Source organism: Mixophyes fleayi, chromosome 1, assembly GCF_038048845.1.
Source record: "Mixophyes fleayi isolate aMixFle1 chromosome 1, aMixFle1.hap1, whole genome shotgun sequence".
NCBI lineage: Eukaryota > Metazoa > Chordata > Amphibia > Anura > Limnodynastidae > Mixophyes > Mixophyes fleayi.
In genome coordinates, this window is record NC_134402.1 from 397119327 (window position 1) to 397137828 (window position 18502).

General features: G+C 39.9%; 1 protein-coding gene across 1 annotated transcript in view; it reads right to left on the minus strand.

Annotated features, from left to right (window-relative positions):
- Positions 1-1269: 1269 nt before the first annotated feature.
- PCSK1 (proprotein convertase subtilisin/kexin type 1) overlaps positions 1270-18502 on the minus strand; it is a 61225-nt gene continuing 43992 nt past the window's right edge. Inside the window, exons 9-14 of the mRNA XM_075181283.1 lie at positions 18267-18367; positions 17545-17778; positions 14562-14719; positions 13247-13380; positions 8501-8662; positions 1270-3230 (exon numbers count right to left, since the gene is read on the minus strand). Coding sequence (XP_075037384.1) covers positions 2907-3230; positions 8501-8662; positions 13247-13380; positions 14562-14719; positions 17545-17778; positions 18267-18367 — 1113 coding nt within the window. The 3' untranslated portion in view covers positions 1270-2906. The remainder of the gene's footprint in view (positions 3231-8500; positions 8663-13246; positions 13381-14561; positions 14720-17544; positions 17779-18266; positions 18368-18502) is intronic.

Below are 18502 nucleotides of genomic sequence, written 5' to 3' on the forward strand. Positions count from 1 at the left end.
CAGTAGAAGGCACTATTACTACATGATTTCTATCATATGGGTTGTGCTAATATATATTTTACTCTATGCAAAATCTGTTTTTAGGTTGTATGTGAACTGGTTATCATTACAGAATTGTTAACTTTTGACAACTTTTTAAAATACTAATGCATATAACATACATATGTTATTGTGCCAAATGCTAATTTTTGTACATTATTCCCCAGGCTTATTGTTTTTTGGTTTGTTAGATACCCTAGAGTATACCTGAGCAAATACATACCCGACCCCACCATGGTACTATCTGCCTAATATCAGTGAGCTCAAAGTCCTAAGCATGAATGACTTTGCAGAAGAATTCAAACCCACTGACGTAAAATTACTTTTTTGGGTCAATTTTGTTACACATTAATATTTTTAAATAATGGACCAATCGGTCAAAGTTTTACCCATTTATTACCATGAAAAATAATTTTGGTGTAAAAAATAATCTCTGATCAAGTGCAATTTAAAATATCTTAAAAATGTTCCTGTTGCTACATTGAGTTATGTAATCTATAAAATATTACAGTAAAATAATAAATAATGTAAACAGGGAAAAATAAAATATACATATATTTGATAGTTTTATATATTATAGTTTGATTGTGTTAAAAAAAATACTGCAGATTTATCTATTACCCCACTGCCGGAGGGGGCAACAACGCATCTTAAGACCTATGGTATGTAGCACATTATATAAAGTTATATTTCTGGCAATATTTATTTTTAATAATATAAAATTCTTATGCTTGTTTTTTTACATACCCATTGAGTATCTCCCATTTTACAATTTATTAATTTCTTACAGGAAGAGTCCTTATCTTTCACTGTGTTACTGTTTGATTTTATAAGTGTTGTGCGATGCCAGCACTGTATAACATATAAAAAATAGAAAAGTAACAATTAAAAATTATTACTGATGATACATTTGTCCTAGAAGAAAGTAGCAATCCCATAAATTGTGTTTTGGCAACCACAGTCACATGGCATATGATGTAGTGACTAGAGCAGTGGCGGATCCAGGGGGGGGGGGGCGATCGGGGCATTCGCCCCCCCCCCCCCTAGCAGCAGAAAGTCTATCTTTAAAATAGGTCCCAGCCGCCGACCAAAACGGGAGGGGGAGGGGCCAATCGGAAGGGGGAGGCGGGGCTAAATGCGAGCCAGCCAATCACAGTAAAGGAGGGGCGTGATTATGCAAAATCGCCCCCCCTAAACATAAAGTCTAGATCCGCCCCTGGACTAGAGAGGCTTTAGAACACCCCTCTGAGCTCTGTCTGCTCTATTTAATGTTAATTTTTTCCCTTTGTCCTCACTGCTTTTACATAACATACTGAGAGCTGTGAGTTTGTGTAACTGACAGCCATATATCATATCCTCCAGAGAGATTTTGAAAATGAGTTAATGATTTGTAGAAGGAAAATAATATATCTATGTGGGATTGCTGCTTTAAGTGCATGGTATAATATAGGACATTTAGATATATATATTTATGATTTAAATAATATAATATTATATAATATATATTTTAATAAATTATAGAATCCAAATGTTTCTGAATTATTAGCTTGATCAATTTATCAGCAATTTACAGAATTGGATGTAATGTTCAAGTGAAAAAAGGAATTCAAAGTTGTATTTTGTTGTAATATTATTTTGTAATCATTTTAGATACATAATGAATTGCATTTTAATCAAGGAAATTAAATGCTGCAGTTTCTTTTTTTTTCAAAAGAAAAATACAACATTTTGGTGAAGTAAATAACTGTGTGGTCACAACAAAAAGTTTTAAGATTTAAGACTTAAGATTTAAGACCAGTGGATGTTGACTGGATTCAGTGACGGAACTCCAGGAGTGCGGCCACTATGGTGCCCGGAGTTTAAGGGGGCAATGCTGGCTCCACCCACCCTTCTTAGGCCTCACCCCCGAAGCCTAAGCTATACTCTCAAAAGAGCATGGCAGAAGTCTCTTCTTAGAGTGTGCAGGACTGATGTGCCTGACCGTGCAAGCTCAGAAGTGGCTCCTGCTCTGCACTTTTGAGAGCATAGCAATGCTAGACCGCCGGGCTCTTGTGCAAATTTTGCTATTGGGTCTCAACAATGCACTGTTCTGCCCCTGACTAGACTTAAATGCTGGTGCAATGTATATTCAAGGTCTCTTTCCATTGCTGGTGCAATGTATATTCAAGGTTGCTTTGAATGTGTGTGATTACTTTTCACTGTTTACAGGATCACACAATGCGAGACATTTCTGAAAACTGCCACACAGGTAACAGCATTAAATAGTGCTGTAATGGATAACAACCAATATGCTTGCAGATGTAAGTAGTAACTAGGACAGCAAACGATTGATTGGTTGTTTTGTGTTATGGCACCTTGTACAGTTCCCTGTGTACCAGGTTTCATAATATTCTCTCAATACCTTTGTTAGGACACTCTGGGCCTTACTGATTTATCTGTATTTCAAAATGTATATAGTTGTACATCTTAACATAATAGATGTTCCCAACAAAGGTGTAACCACCATAGGTGCAGGGGAGCAGCTGAGGCAGTTACATCTTCTCTGTTTTCCACCATTGGGCAGTACATGGGGGTCATTACAAAGCACTGCTCTGGGGCTCATGAATGCCTAGTTACACCCCTGGTTCCTGAAGAATCGTATGTCTAAAGTACTATTTTATATTCCGGTTTATGCTAAGTGTATTTTGCTTTCCTCATGGACTATCTACAGAATTCCACACTGATTTTGTCGGCTTGATTCTTTCCTGGTTGTGCATACAGTATGTTTAAAATGCTCATTTTTGGCCAATTTCATGGAAATCTAGACTTACGAAATAAAATTATAATGGATGGTGGCATGTTTCCAACATTGTGAAGTAAAATAAATTCTACGACTTTGTTTCTACAATATTCAGAAGAGCTTGCAATAGAAGATCATCTCTATGCTTGTAGTTTTTGTTTTTATAGAATCGATCAATATAGTCATTGTATAGGCTGTTCTCTCTGTCCTTCACATCTGGCTGCTTGCTTATTTTGTCCAGCGCGTAATAGTAATGGTGCATAGGAATTTCAGTCAGTCTTTCTGGAGCTCCGTCTCTGTCGAAGGCATTCTTTAAAAGATGTAGAATAGCTTTAGATTTTACCTCGTCTTCCATCTCATCGCTCGCCAGAGCGGTTGGTTTTGCGGTAGCTAATTTTTCATCGACAGGTTCCTGAAATAAGTAGAAACATAAATCAATGGTACGTCTGTGTACAGTCACGCTCATCACCTGGTTTACATGTGGGCAGCTTAGATGTAGCCCTTACAAATGTCTTCTGTAGAGACCTTCATAATGCAGATGCTCTGGTCTAAAGGTCTTATTGGGGCATTTATGCTTTTACTGAACTACTGTTCCTAAAATTGTTAAATGCTAATTGGAGGATGGATGGAAATGGAGGTGGGTATTGTAATTTAGGAAAACAACATACAGAAGAGCTGTTACTTAGGGGCATATTCAATTAGCTTTCCGGTTTGCGGTAACGCGCGTTACCACGGAACCTGCGCAGAATTGCCGGTAATACGATTACCGCAATAACGCAGATTTTTGTACCAAACCCTATGGGGTGCGAATGAAAATCCACGTTATTACGGTACCGTGGATTGACTTCGCTGCCCGGTTCGGTGCGATCCCGCAGACCGGAAAGCTAATTGAATATGCCCCATAGAGTTTATAGCAGGTACAGTACCTGCTGAAGTTGTAGCAGCGGTTAGTGAAGCACCCAAATGTACCCGGTAGCGACAAATTATTTATATATATTATTTTTTTTTGTAATTTAGGAACAATGTTAAACTTGAAGTTTTAGTTTTATTCATTTATATGGTTTTATATTGATTTAGCAACTAGCATTTGTAATTGTTATTTTATTGTGCATATTAGATTTAGATATCTGTAGTAATTTTTGGGCTCTTAACAAGGAATGGCTTTTGATTGGAGGTGTCTGGTTGAAACGTTGCCTTATTGAGGGCATTACATTTATAGCTCTGAAGAAACCAGTGAATACATGTGGAGAAATGCGTCAGTTATTTTAGCTATTTTCATTCTGCAGGTAGCTGCTTTGATTTCACTGACTGCTATTCTACCGCATACGCTGCTACAGCTGATTGATACAATTTAAATTTCAAGAATGTTGATCCTTTGGCAATTGAATGTACCCTCTAATCACACACTGATTTGGATGATGGCCAGGGAGGTTTTGTGGCATATACAGAGGTGCATGTTATGAGATACTGAACTTGGACTACTGTGAGTAACTCAGCTGTGCGGGCAGCACTGTCCTACCTTTGTATATACAACTATTGTGAGTTATATCAAGACTTTTGCAGACAAATCATTATAATTTGGAGTATGTAAGTAAACACTTTCTCCATCCAATACTTTCTATTTTACTTTCTGGATGATTCTGGGAGGATTATTATCCAATGCGGTGGGATCTTTTTGTTCATCTATCATTGATAAAGATTGCTATTATCTAATGAGATTATTATATAATGCCATATAAAACATAGAACATGTATTTTTTTTTAAAGTGGTTACTTCTGGAAAATCTTGTGGATCTTTGAATAGCACATACAACTGGGACTGGTGGATTTGTTCATTTTGATTGGATGTGTAGTTCTAATTATGCAAGATTTCGATAGCAGAACTTTGGTAGTGCTCCTTATATTACTATTTAACAACCACAAATAACATGGCAACCTTCTGTGTAAAGATGTATTTCTTACTTATGCATTCATCCACAAATGATGTGATATATTATGATTCTATCTAAAACCCAACTAATTTTGTTTTTAACTTTTTATTTTTAATATTCAGCATGCACAATCAATACAAATGAACAAAAAATTATTCAATAATAAGAAAAAACAATAATTAAATATCAAACAAAAAAAGCTCAGTGCGTCAATTTTCACAAACATTTAAACATATTTAAACGTATAAAATATCAAGAAAAGGGTGGGAAAAGAAAAAGAACGGGAAGGGGAGGAAAGGAGTACCTTGCTCAAATATCAAAAAAGGAGCTTATTAAACCTAAGAACATACAATATTTAATTAACTTAGAGTTATTTATGTCCATGTCGGAACAGACAGTGAAGGGAGATATGGCAATGACACGATATTGGGGCTAATGTCTGCTACAGTGTACATGTGAATGATATATAGTGATATACAGTATATGTCTAACACAAACCGTTATTTCAGAGCAGAGTATTTACTGGGTCAATTGGAAATTACCTTTGTGAGTAGTTAATTAATGAAAATAGTTATTAAATGGTTATAATTTCCACCTTATCCTTTGAAAAGTACTATGCAACTAGGTTTTAATATTGACCAGAATTAGAGAGAGAAAGCTGGAGTGAGGATTTTCTGCTTCCACCCATTCCACCTATGTCTCTCTTCCAGTACAAACCTGAGAAGATACAAAAGAACCAATTAAAATAGGTTTTACCAGGTTATCCATGTAGAAAAAGCCTATACCTTTACTGTCGTGAAAGGTCATCTGGTTTAGGAAATGCCAATATCTGGTTGAAATTCTAAAATTTTCCATTAGCTCATAATCCACTAATGATGCGTGCCCTGCCAGCTGAGTGCTTTGAGGAGCCTATATCATTAGGGAGCTTTTCTTTGCCCAAGGACGAGAACTCACAGCGGAGAGACGGACAAATTGTTTTTATTGCGGAACCCAATTTTTGATATTCCCTGAGGCGAGGAGTATTAATGACAAACCACACCTCTACAACCTGCAAAGGCAGCAAAAGTATGTTTTACTAACTAAAGAGTCCAAAGTATAGACCAAAAGGGCTGCTGTGGAGTATCAAGATTTCAGCAGGGCCATTGACAAAAAGCAGGCAAAGGTCTCCCCCCATGTCACCAAGGTGCAGGAAAAACCAGCTGTCTGAGCCTGAGACAAAGGCCATGACCACCTACATACAGGAGACCATGAAAATAGTGTTAATTATGGAGTACAGGACCCATCTGGTATTCTTTTTTGGGTGGCAAAGAAAGACAGTTCCCTAAGACTCCACCAGGAGCACAACAAAATTAATAAAAAGAATCAATAACCCTTCCCTCTGATTTCTGACCTCTTTGAGATGCTCCATAAGGGCACAATCTTCACCAAACTGGACCAGTGAGGGGCCTATAACTTGATTCATGTCCAGGAAGGGAATGAATGGAAGATGGCCTTCAAAACAAAAGGTGGCCACCACAAATACCAGTAATGTCATTTGGCCTGTGCTATGACCCAAATGTCTTCCAAGCATATGTGAATGCCTTCTTTAGGGACATAGATGAGTACATCAGTTCCTATGTATCTGAATGATATAATTTTCACCAGCACGCATGAGAGGTATTGCAGAGGCTCCTGGACAATTAAATATTTGCCAAGAAAACAATGTTCCTTCAACCAGTCTAGAGATAACTTCCTAGGACACTGCAGGATTGACTGGAGCCCAGAGGGATTCAAGCAATCCAGAAGTTTGTGGCCTTTAGAAAATAATACAGATACTTTAGCCACAATTTCTCAAGAGTTGTTAGCCCTATAACCACCTTCACCAAGCAGGAGATTCCTAAGGATACATGAACTATCCAGACACAACAGGGTTTTGGCACCTTGAACATCTCTTCCCCTCTGCACCCATACTTCAGTATCCTGACCCCTGTTAGGCCTATACACTCAAAGTTGAGATGCCCTTCGCTTCTTCACTTCTGTACACATAAGGATATGCTGGCCATCATCATGGCTCTCACTGAGTGGAGGTGCCATATTTGCTCTCTCTATCCTCACCGATCATAAGAGCCTTCAGTATGTTCAGGGGGTGAAACATATGAACTTTCTGCAGAACCTAATCATGTTTGCTTACTGGCCTGGGTCCCATACTGGCCTGGATTTGCACCCTCCAGACAGTTCTCTTCTGATTGAACCAAAATGGAGGGTGAAGCCATTACATCATCAGGCTCGATTCTGGGAGCAGCCATCACTAAAGAGTTGCTGAACAGGATCCAGGTAGAAATGCAGCACTCTCCAAGGTGCTCAAAGGACTCAAAGACAAGAGGTTAATTCATCATGGCTACCAACTGGAGGTCTTGCAATGGGAAAATGTCTCACAATTGGCAGGGCATCCTAGCATCAAGAAAGCAAATGATTTGGTCCTCTGGGAATTCTGGTGGGCAGCTGTAAGGAAGAATGTCATCTCCTTCATCCAATGCTGCACTACCTGTGCCATGGACCCTTTTGATGTCCCTGCCTATTCTACAATGGCAATGTACCCATGTCTTCATGGATTTCATCACCAGCCTCCACAGCTCCTATGATAACACCATCCTGGTGGTAGTGGATCACTTCTCCAAGCAAGTCCACTTCATAACTGACCTCAGCACTAAAGGCTAATTGCATTTGGAAATTGGGCCCGATTATTCTACTTGTTGTTCACAACTCCTGGAGATGCAAGCAAAAGTATATGCAGATATGGCCTTCAATAAATGTAAACAAATATTTATACCATCACCAGTGTTTGGCACTCTCATATTCTGCAACCTTTTATTATAGAGGTTGAGGCCTCTGAGGTTGATGGTTCTATTCTCTCACAATACTCTGGAACCCCAAAACAAATTTCACTCTTATGCTTATTTCACCAGGAAATTTTCCATCACTGAAAAGAATTACAAAATAAATAACGGAGAACTGCAAGCAATCAAATGGCATTTAAAGAAGGACTGCAGTGGTAAGAAGTCATGCAACATCCCCATCATGGTATAAACTGATCATAAAAATTATATTGTTATAATAATATAATGAATCAGCTAAATGATTGAATTACAAGCAGGCTAGGTGTTCCCCGTTATTCTCATAATTCCACTTTAACATATTTTATAGACCCGGTACTGAAAATATCAAAGTTGATACTGAATCCTGTAGTTTTTTGCATTAACACCAAGATAAAAATAGTAAATAGCATGATCAGTAATAGTAAATACAATGGTAAATTAGGGAGCAGAGCCTTTTGTACCGTGTTCCATGTTGGAGGATCTGTTTATTTTAATTTTTTTAAATAAAGTATTTTTATTGAGATTTTTTGGTTACAACATACAACAAACATACCTATCCCCTATCCCTACCTCGCTATAAACATTATACAGTGATATCTTGTGAACTTTTAGGCAGAGGAGACCATCATAGCACTTTCAGTCAGTAATTCATGGAGGGTCTGTTTATATACCTAAGTTAATTATTAATCAATGTTTATATGTCTTACTTCAATTTCCACAATGTTTTTATAAAAGTTTTGAGGTGTTAAGTGTTGTTCAGAGATTGAAGAAGATAATGATTTCACTGGTGCTCTTCTTAGTCTAAGGAATTTTTGAACTTTTATAGGATTGTAAAAACAATTTTTGGAGTAGAAATAATGGAACAATATGCTGATGTCATGAAGTGATTACAATACCTTTTCAATGTCTACCATTTTCTCCACACCTCTTCGGTCATTCTGAACAACATTGTAGGAAGTATACACTCTTGGGTGGGTCATGTGGTCTGGACGGGTCGATGTCCCATGTAGGACTAGCTTCCAGCTAACAATCCTTCCTTGATTTTGCTTTCTTCCAGACTAAATAATAATCCAAAAATGTATGTTCATAATTTTGGAAAGCAAATTTAAAAACATTAAGTAAAGGGTGCAAATATATGATATAATAGCTGAAAGGAAAATATTAAAGTAAGTGTGTCACGACCTGCATTGTGCAGCTCCTGTCTACAGGTACTTTGTTGGACCTTTGTATATATTTGTAGCCTGCCTGTAGTACCACTGTCCACCAAAGGGGACACTGTGGTACTTAGACTGCTCTTACCTGCCTCGTTATTGCTGGAAGCTTAAACACCTGCTTCTGGCCTATATACGCCTGCCTGTCCCAAGCAACCTTTGCCAGATCATCTGTTGCATTTACCTGTGTTGCTGTGCCTGTTCTCTGAGTTTTCAGCACATCTATCCGCAGTTCATCTCAGCCACTCTGTTTACTCCAGTAGACAGAGGTAACCTGAGGTAGTCCTGTGGTAACGCTCTGCAGATTATTGCTACCTTTTCAATGAAGTTCCCAGTACATCTATCCACAGATCATCTCAGTCAATGTGTCTACTCCAGTATCCTGTAGTTACGCTCTGAAGAATATTGCTACCTGTTCTCTGAAGTTCCAGTACATCTATCCATAGATCATCACAGCCTCTGTGTCTACTCCACTATCCTGTGGTAACGCTCTGCAGATTATTGCTACTTGTTCTCTGAATCTTCAGTGCCTTGCTTCGCAGACCATCGCACCTTGTGTGCCATCTCCACTACTTCGTGGTAAAGTCCTGCGGACCACTGCATTCTGCATCTGTTATTCACTGTGTTCTTTAGCTATTTCTGCCATACCCTACCATACTGCAACCTGAAACCTGTGTAACCCGTGTTAATAAAAACCACTTAATTTCACTACGCTCTCTCTGTGGTTTTTATTGGGAATCCTGACAGTATGATCTGGCCCTAAACTGAGCCTTCTGTTGCACACTTTCCACACTTGTTTTGAGGATTCCCAGGGTATTGGCTTTACTCAGCATTCAATGTCCTGGGACCATGGCTACTCTTTCTTTTGAAATTTCCTTTCTCCAAATGGACATTCTCCAGCTACGCCCTAAAAATTTCTCAAGTGTCCTCTTTCCTAATTAAGGTGCTTAAACAACTTCCAGTTTCTATACCAAGTACATCTTGCTCCGATACCAACTCTGGAGTGACAAATTATTTTTCCAGGAAGAAAGATATCACTGCAGTACATCCTCCAAAGACTGTATCTTGCAATAATGTGGAGTCAAGAGTTCTTTGCCAGGTACTGGATCCACCTAAGGAACAACTAAATTTATCTGTACAAGTGGCACCTCTCAACGTCTCTACAAGTTTGCAATCCACTAAAAAGCACAGTGTAGCAAACAGCAGGCTCTCAGGTGCTACACGCCGCCACCTGACCGAGGAGGAGCGATGGTGCAGAAGGACCAATAAACTATGTCTTTACTGTGCCAGTGATGTACATTTTTACAAGACTGTCCACTTTGTAGACCACGACCTTCTACAGAACTGTCTCCAGTTTACTCTCCTCCTCATTACGAATTTGTTTACACAGTGCCTCCCGTTTCCACACTTCAGCCTGTTCTGCTCCCTGGGATGAGGTTTAATATGCTAGTTCGGGCCGCCTGCTCCAAAGTGCCAGTCCCTGGCTCCATCTCCGAGGTCCCAGCCTCTGCCTCCTGTTCCGAGGTCCCAGCCTTTGCCTCCTGTTCTAGTGTCCCAGCCTCTGCCTTCAGCTCTGAGGTGCCATCCACTGTGTCCGGTCCTGAGTCTCTTGCCATTGTCTCCAGTGCAGAGTCTCTTGCTATTGTCTCCAGTGCAGAGTCTCTAGACATTGTCTCTGGTCTTGAACCTCCAGCCTCTGCTTCTGCCTCTGCTCACGATTCTTCAGCCTCTGCTTCTGGTCTCAAGTCTTTAGCCTTTGTCTTCAGTTCTGAGTTGCAAGCTTCTGTCTCCGTTCCAAAGACATTGTCTGCTTCCGAGAGGGCGCTGCCCTTGCAGTCTGTTCCAGAGGGGGCGCTGCCCTTGCAGTCCGTTCCAGAGGGGGCGCTGCCCTTGCAGTCCATTCCAAATGGGGCGCTTCCTTTGCAGCCTGCTCCAGAGGAGGCGCTGCCCTTACAGCCTACTTTAGAGAGGGTCCTGTCCCTCCAGTCATCTCCAGAGAGGGTCCTGTCCCTCCAGTCATCTCCAGAGATATTGCCATTACATGTGGTTCAGCCCGAGTTGCCATTCCATGCTGTTCAGCCTGAGTTGCCATTCCATGCTGTTCAGCCCGAGTTGCAATTCCATGCGGTTCAGCCCAAGTTACCGTTTAGTGCTGTTTGCTTTGAGGCTTCTCATAGTGCTGTCTGCTCTGAGGATTCTCACAGTGCTGCACAGTCCGGCCCTCCAGCCAACGCGTCCACACAGTCCGGCCCCCTGCCAACGTGTCTGCACAGTCCGGGCCTCCTGCCAAGCCGTCTGCCCAGTCCGGGCCTCCTGCCAAGTCGGCCATCCAGTCCGGGTTGTCTTCTGCCAAGAGTGTCCTGCCTGAGTCCCCAGAGGCATATGTTTAACCCGGCCCTCCTGCCAATGCGTTCGCCCAGTGCGGACCTCCTGCCAACGCGTTCGCCCAGTCCGGGCCTCCTGCCAACGCGTCCGCCCAGTCCGGGCCTCCTGCCAACGTGTCCGCCCAGTCAGGGCCTCCTGCCAAGCCGTCTGCCCAGTCCAGGCCTCCTCCCAAGTCGCCCGCCCAGTCCGCGCCTCCTCCCAAGTCGTCCGTCCAGTTCGGGTCTCCTCCCAAGTCGTCTGCCCAGTCCGGGCTGTCTTCTGCCAAGAGTGTCCTGCCCGAGTCCCTAAAGGCGTATGTTTAACCCGAGATGCTCAAGTCCCTTGCTCAACCAACCACCTTTCTTCAATGGGGATATTCAGCAATTTAATGCTCTTATAAAATTTTGTATGTCTTATTTTTCCATCGGTACCTGACCTCCTAGATACCCAACGAAAGCAAGTGTTTTACCTGTTATCCAACTTTACCGGAAAAGCTCTGGAATGGGCAAGCCCCTTTGTTGAGACCAGAGATCCCATTCTTTCTGATTTGCAGATTTTTTTTGAGGCAGGGATCAAGGAGTTTGCTCTGGCACCTGTCGGTCATACTCATACTCCCTGCATGTCTTCTGTGCCATCTTCTTTGTCTCCAGTTGCCCAAGCCTTGGAGTTATCTTCATATTCTACTCAATGTAAACAACCCTGTGTCCTAAAAAAGACTCATAAAAGGAAAGCAAAGCAGAAAGGGTCTTCTGGGTCTCAACTGTCTTGTGGCTTGGTTTCTATACCCTTTCAGTCCTTGCACAGAGACTTTTCTACTACATGCCCAATTCTGGACTATGACTCTGACTTTTTTGACCATTCCTGGTAAATTGGGCATCTGGAATCCGCCCTTAAAGAAGGGGGTACTGTCATGACCTGCATCCTGCAGCTCCTGTCTGCAGGTACTTTGTTGGATCTTTGTATATATTTGTAGCCTGCCTGTAGTACCACTATCCACCAAAGGGGCCACTGTGGTATTTAGACTGCTCTTACCTGCCTCGTTATTGCTGGAAGCTTAAACACCTGCTTCTGGCCTATATAAGCCTGCCTGGCCCAAGCAACCTTTTCTAGATCATCTGTTGCATTTACCTGTGTTGCTGTTCTTGTTCCCTGGCTCCTGTTCTCTGAGTTTCCAGCACATCTATCTGCAGATCATCTCAGCCACTGTGTCTACGCCAGTATCCTGTGGTAACACTCTGCAGATTATTGCTACCTGTTGTCTGCAATCTCCAGCACATCTATCTGCAGATCATCTCAGCCACTGTGTCTACTCCACTATCCTGTGGTAACGCTCTGCAGATTATTACTACCTGTTCTCTGATGTTCCCAGCTCATCTATCCACAGATCATCACAGCCTCTGTGTCTATTCCACTATCCTGTGGTAACGCTCTGCAGATTATTGCTACCTGTTCTCTGAATCTTCAGTGCCTTTTTCCGCAGACCATCGCACCCTGTGTGCCATCTCCACTACTCCGTGGTAAAGTCCTGCGGACCACCACATTCTGCATCTATTATCCACTGTGTTCTTTAGCTATTTCTGCCATACCCTACCATACTGCAACCTGAAACCTGTGTAACCCGTGTTAATAAAAACCACTTCATTTCACTGCACTCTCTCTATGTTTTTTATTGGGAATCCTGACAAAGTGAATGTTACAAAATTGTTTAGGAAATGGTAACGGAAAGGGATTCAGCATATGTACAGAAAATAGGAACAAGCTAGCAATAGCTATGGAATTGTTTTCATGTAAGTAAGAACAGGAATGCATTGTGATCTGACCCTATTGATTACTTGGGTGAGATGACGTCTGTTCTTAATATACATTGGACCTAAGCTTGGGAGCAGGCAGTGAGTGCATCTCTTCTAGGTATAGAGGAAATATTAACATTGCAGTGGTGTAAAAACCTTGTCACTTTCACCTCGCATTTGATTTATTAGCTGACTAGAATAGAACATATCACGCTATATACAAACTCAGATATGACAATCTGAGTTTGAGTCTTTAAAGTTTCTTTCTAATTCTTACCACATCAGTTATTTTGACAGTCCAGACTCCTGCTGGGTCTTCTCCCCAGGTGTGAACAGACATAAAGGCCCAGTTTCTGAAGCCATTAGTGGATGTGTCTCTCTCTCTTTCAGTCAGAAGGACGGTTTTGGTTCCTGCATATAAAAATAGTAATTATTACATCTGAGCTTATTTTTATTTTTACATTCATTCACAGTACGTTTTAATTTTTTCATGTGTATGCATTCAATATGTAAATGACTGGAATTTAAAATGACTAGAATTTACCCCAGTAGACTGATAGACCAGTTATATTTTACAAACTGTGTGAATAAGGTAGATTATTGGTCTTGGTGTACGCTGGATCATTAGCTTTGGTAAAAATCTTCCATGTGCCTGTGCAGCTGTTTACTGTTGTTGTTAGATTACACTGTATATACCAAGTATATGTGGTTGTGTAACTGTTTACTGTGCATCATTAATCATGATGTATATATCATTTAGCTCTGTAGCTATGTAGTGCATCATTAGTCTTTTTATATATCTTCTATATGGATGTGTATTTGTTTACTGTCATCGCTAGACTAGTATATGTAATCTTTGTGGTTTTGTGTGCATCAGTAATCTTGGTGTATATATCATATGTGGCTGTGTAGCTGTCTCTGGAGTGTCAATAGCCTTGCTATATAAGAGGACAAAACTGTATGCCCTGTATGGGTGACTACAGGTGTATGGCATAGTTGCCTACTCTCCCGGAATGTCCGGGAGACTCCCGAATTTTTCTCAGTTCTCCCGGACTCCCGAGAGAGCAGGCAAAAATCCCGGATCCAGTGTCTCCCCGTTGTTGTAGATGATGGGGGCGGGGCTAACCGCGGCATCGTGGTCCCGCCCCCTGTTGCGATTGGCCAGAATTTCTCATGATTGACAGGGCGGAGCCTAACGGCACATCCCCACGTGGCCACGCCCCCTCGACGGACCCCCTCCCGGACGGCTGGCTTTAAAAGTTGGTAAGTATGGTGTATGGTTGTTGGACAATTAAATTGACATATTTTATTTATTTATTTTTTTATATTTTTTAAATAATTTTTAAACATTTAATTGATCTATTTTCATTGTAAGTGTAAGCTCAAGTCTTTTACCCCCCCCCCCCCCTGCCCTCCCCCAGCAGTCAGCATTTTCTAAGTAGATAATGGAGATAGAACACTTTCTATCGCTGCGATAAGCGGTGATAGAAAATTTTAGCTATCGTTGTATAATAGTAAATAGAGCCCATTGTCCTTTACAATCTTTTGCTACAATACCAAGGTGTCACTTCCTCAATATTTTAATGATGTACCTGATGGTGAAGTTAGTGTAATATGAAGATCTCCCCGTCGTGTATACTCTATAGTAGCTTCCAGTTGCAAGTGTTCCAGAGACTTGATATAATTCTCTTGGCCCTCACATGCTTTTGTAGGAATTTCAATTGTGATTTCATCTTCTGATCTTAAGAGTCTGTAAAAACAAAATAGTAAAAAGGAGGGTAAAATTATCTTCTCTGTCATTTACTACACAGCAATGGCACAAATAAGGATAGTCAAATTTTTAAAAGTTCATCAAAGATCATTTTCATGGGCCATCTAACAAGTTACTTGACAATATTAATTTGAAGACAAATACAAATTACAAATATCAATTAAATTTATATGAATAGAACATTTAATTTCCCTATTTATACTATTTTTTTCTCTATATATACTTATCAATGTTGAATGCATTTTTGCAAGTCAAGCTATACATAGCAACCAATCAGATTCTATAATATTCTAGTGATGTTTAGGAAATGAAAGTATGGTTGCTATGGGTTTTAGCACATTTGTACACATGACACAATGGGTCTGAGTCATTAAGGAACGTAAGGCAAAAAAAGGAGTAAATGTTCTCCGGGACAAACCATGTTACAATGCAAGGGGTGCAAATTAGTTTATTATTCTGCACATAACTTAAACACTGGCTGTTTTTTCATGTAGCTCACAAATACTCGATAGCTTTATTTTTACACTGAAATTTAAAGGTGATCTAGGACATGCCCTACCCCAACTATAAATCTGTCCCCATATTTTAAATGTAATCCTTTTTTATGCTTTGCTCTCCTTAGTGACTCAGGGCAAATGTTATTAAATAAGACCCTTATATTTGTTTTTGTTTAGTAGTGATATCATCACTTACATTTGGTCACTTGTGTTACATGATTCACTGCGTGTTCTATGATGGAATGAATAACTTAGACACCCCTTATACAAGCAATAAGTTTTTATTTTGAAATGTGTTTTATAGGAATTACTGTGATACTACTTTTAAAATAGGATATTAGAAGTCATGATGTAGGTCCATGACCTGCATAAAAGCTCTAGGCCTGCGGTACTGTGTCTTTATATGATCACTGAAAACTTTGCTGAAATTCACATAGATAAAAGTACTGGAGAATATTATTCCCAATATCAAAGTACTTTCTTGCAATATTGTTCCCTTGAATATGGAAAAACTGTATATATTTTCTATATAGTCAAAATAATAAAATATAAAATTAAATTAACCAGATTGTGTGCCTTATTGAAGCTACTATATAAATATTACATACAAGTTAACCCGTGCATGATACTCGTGCATTCTAGTCAAATCAAGATACTTAAGGTCTTAAAAAGGTTCTTGTCATGCATTTGGGCCTAGCCCAGGCTTCCTCAGGGGGAAGATCGTTACTTCCCGATGCAAGCGCCCTTTTTAATGTGTGTTCATGAGGTAAAATTACCTCACGAAAATGAGTTTGACCCCTCAACTCGTAAATTTAGCCTTTATTACCCCTCCCACGGGGGGAAGGGGGGATGATGGAAGTTAACCGACTTGACTATTCTAATTTTTTTGTCAAATAAAGTCAGTATACCAAATTTCAGGTCAATTGGATGAGCCCTTTCTGAGAAAATAGTTTTTTCCACACACACACACACACACTAACGCACGCCTCTACACATGTGTGTTCATAAGGTAAAATTACCTCACGAAAATGAGTTTGAGCCCTACCAAATTTCAGCCCTTTTTGAATTTTTTTTCCCACACACACTAAGAATTTAGTAGGTCAGTGTATAACTCTGCCCAGCAGGTGGCGCTGCAACTTGTTTTTTTTTTCACACACACACACACAGACAGACAGACTCCACTAATCATTTATATATTAGATTATGGAATGTGTACTGTGGGGTAAAGGAGTTAGCAGGTTTACTGTGGCATTATTATATTTGTACAATATTCTGCTCCAGCAACGCTCGCTGACTACATTTCCTCAGAATCAGTTATTTTTAGGTTTGGTAGACTAATGATATGTTCTGCAGCAGTGTTTAATTTACCCAATGACATGGCATTATGGGAGCATTGACACAAATATAACTTATTCAATTTTGTTTCTTTGTCATAGGACAATACATCTATTTTTATGTCACAGCATCTTTAAGTACAGCTATTTTTTGCTATAGAAAAATGTATGAATGAATCTAAATTGATTTATTGATTTTTTTCCCCTTCCATTTTCATGGCGAAATTAAAACAAATGTGCGTGAGATTAATCATGTGACGGAACCAATATCATCCTAATGCTGAGATAACCAAATATGCTGATTTGCAAAACAAATTGTTCTTGATTACTGCATATTTTGCACTATAGTGTGGCATCTGTTTGTATTCATTCAGCATTCTCAGATTAATGTAATATGGGTATATTGTATAAACCAGATTTTTTTATTTTTTTTTTAAATGAGCTTTGTTTATTGTGGGGCAAAGAGCACATCTACAGTAGACAAACCTAATGTCTGATTGGCGGCTGGTAGTTTTGAATTTGTGAAACAAAGTGGAACCGCATTCCTCCAGTCCTGCTGTCCCAACCAATGGCACCTTTGTCTGGATGTTTTTAGGAGAGGGGATCAATCTAAGGGGCAGCATGGGGCTTCAGAAGAGCTAGGCATGCTGGGTGAGGCCAGGTCCCCTTTCATGCAACATATCCGTATTTTGAAACGTTGCAAGGTATGGAACCTGGTCCTTCAAGCCTATGATGCATGACATTCAGTTATATTTTTAGTATTTTTTCTGATTTTCTTTTTCACAAAACCACTCATGCTACAGAATTCTGTTAAATTAATAAGTGTAATCCTTTTTACATTATGACAAGGCAAAAATCGCATCATCATGGCCCCATTGCGATTGCATCAGCACGACCCCAGTGGCCAAGATTATATCATCACGCCCCAAGATCTTCGATAAGAAGGGTCCAAAAAGTATGACTAACATCTTACCTGGGTGAGAAGTCGCTGTCTTTAATAATGCACTCTTTCTTCCCAGGGATTCCTTTCCATGTTTTAGGATCAGCTAAATCAACAAGTGCCTTGGCGTTGAGCAGACCAAAGCCAAAACGACTGTTAACCATTAGTCCCGCTCCATTTTTCTTCCAGCCTGGATTATTAGCCAATGGGTCATACTCACTTGTCCAGACCACCAAGTGTTGCATTTCCCTCCATGTTAGATTAGGACTAGTAGGTAGAAATACACAATTTTACATTTATTTTAGTTGTGAAATGTTGCTAAACAGTAAATACTTTAAAATACAGTATTACCAACATTTAAGGCAGAGAATGCACAGCAACACTTTCTATGGTAACAAAATAGGTAATTTTTATTAACTTTTTAGTTGTACAATAGAATATAGCTTTCCATGGTTCGCTTTGTGGAACAAGACGTGATATTCGACAAACCAATCTAATCTATAATCTTATAATCTTTCATTACTGGTTCAAACAAATAAGTTGTTTCAAAGGACCTTTTTATAGTATAAAATTATGTTCATAAACATTCACACTAAACTGAAGCACAATGTCCACAATGTAGTTTGCTGGTATGAAACGTTGCATTTTGCCAAAGGAATTTCGTCATCTCTGTTGTAACAACATAGACTGTATGGATTTATTGTGTATTTAGCAAAAGATCAATTGGCAAGATATAATTCACAGTAAGTCCTTACTTTTGTTCTAGAGCGAGAGCAAATATCCCAGCAGCCAGTGGAGCTGATGCGGAGGTACCAGTATGTGTTTCAGTGCAATCATTGTGTAGATCGGCACTTATCTAAATAATGACCAAAATGAGAAAGTGTACAAATCATTGAAAATTACATTTTTTCTTTACTAAATCTAATTATAAATTTAGCTTTTGCTTGGTGGGTAATGAGACTGCCCTCTTGGACTACAGACATTGAATCCA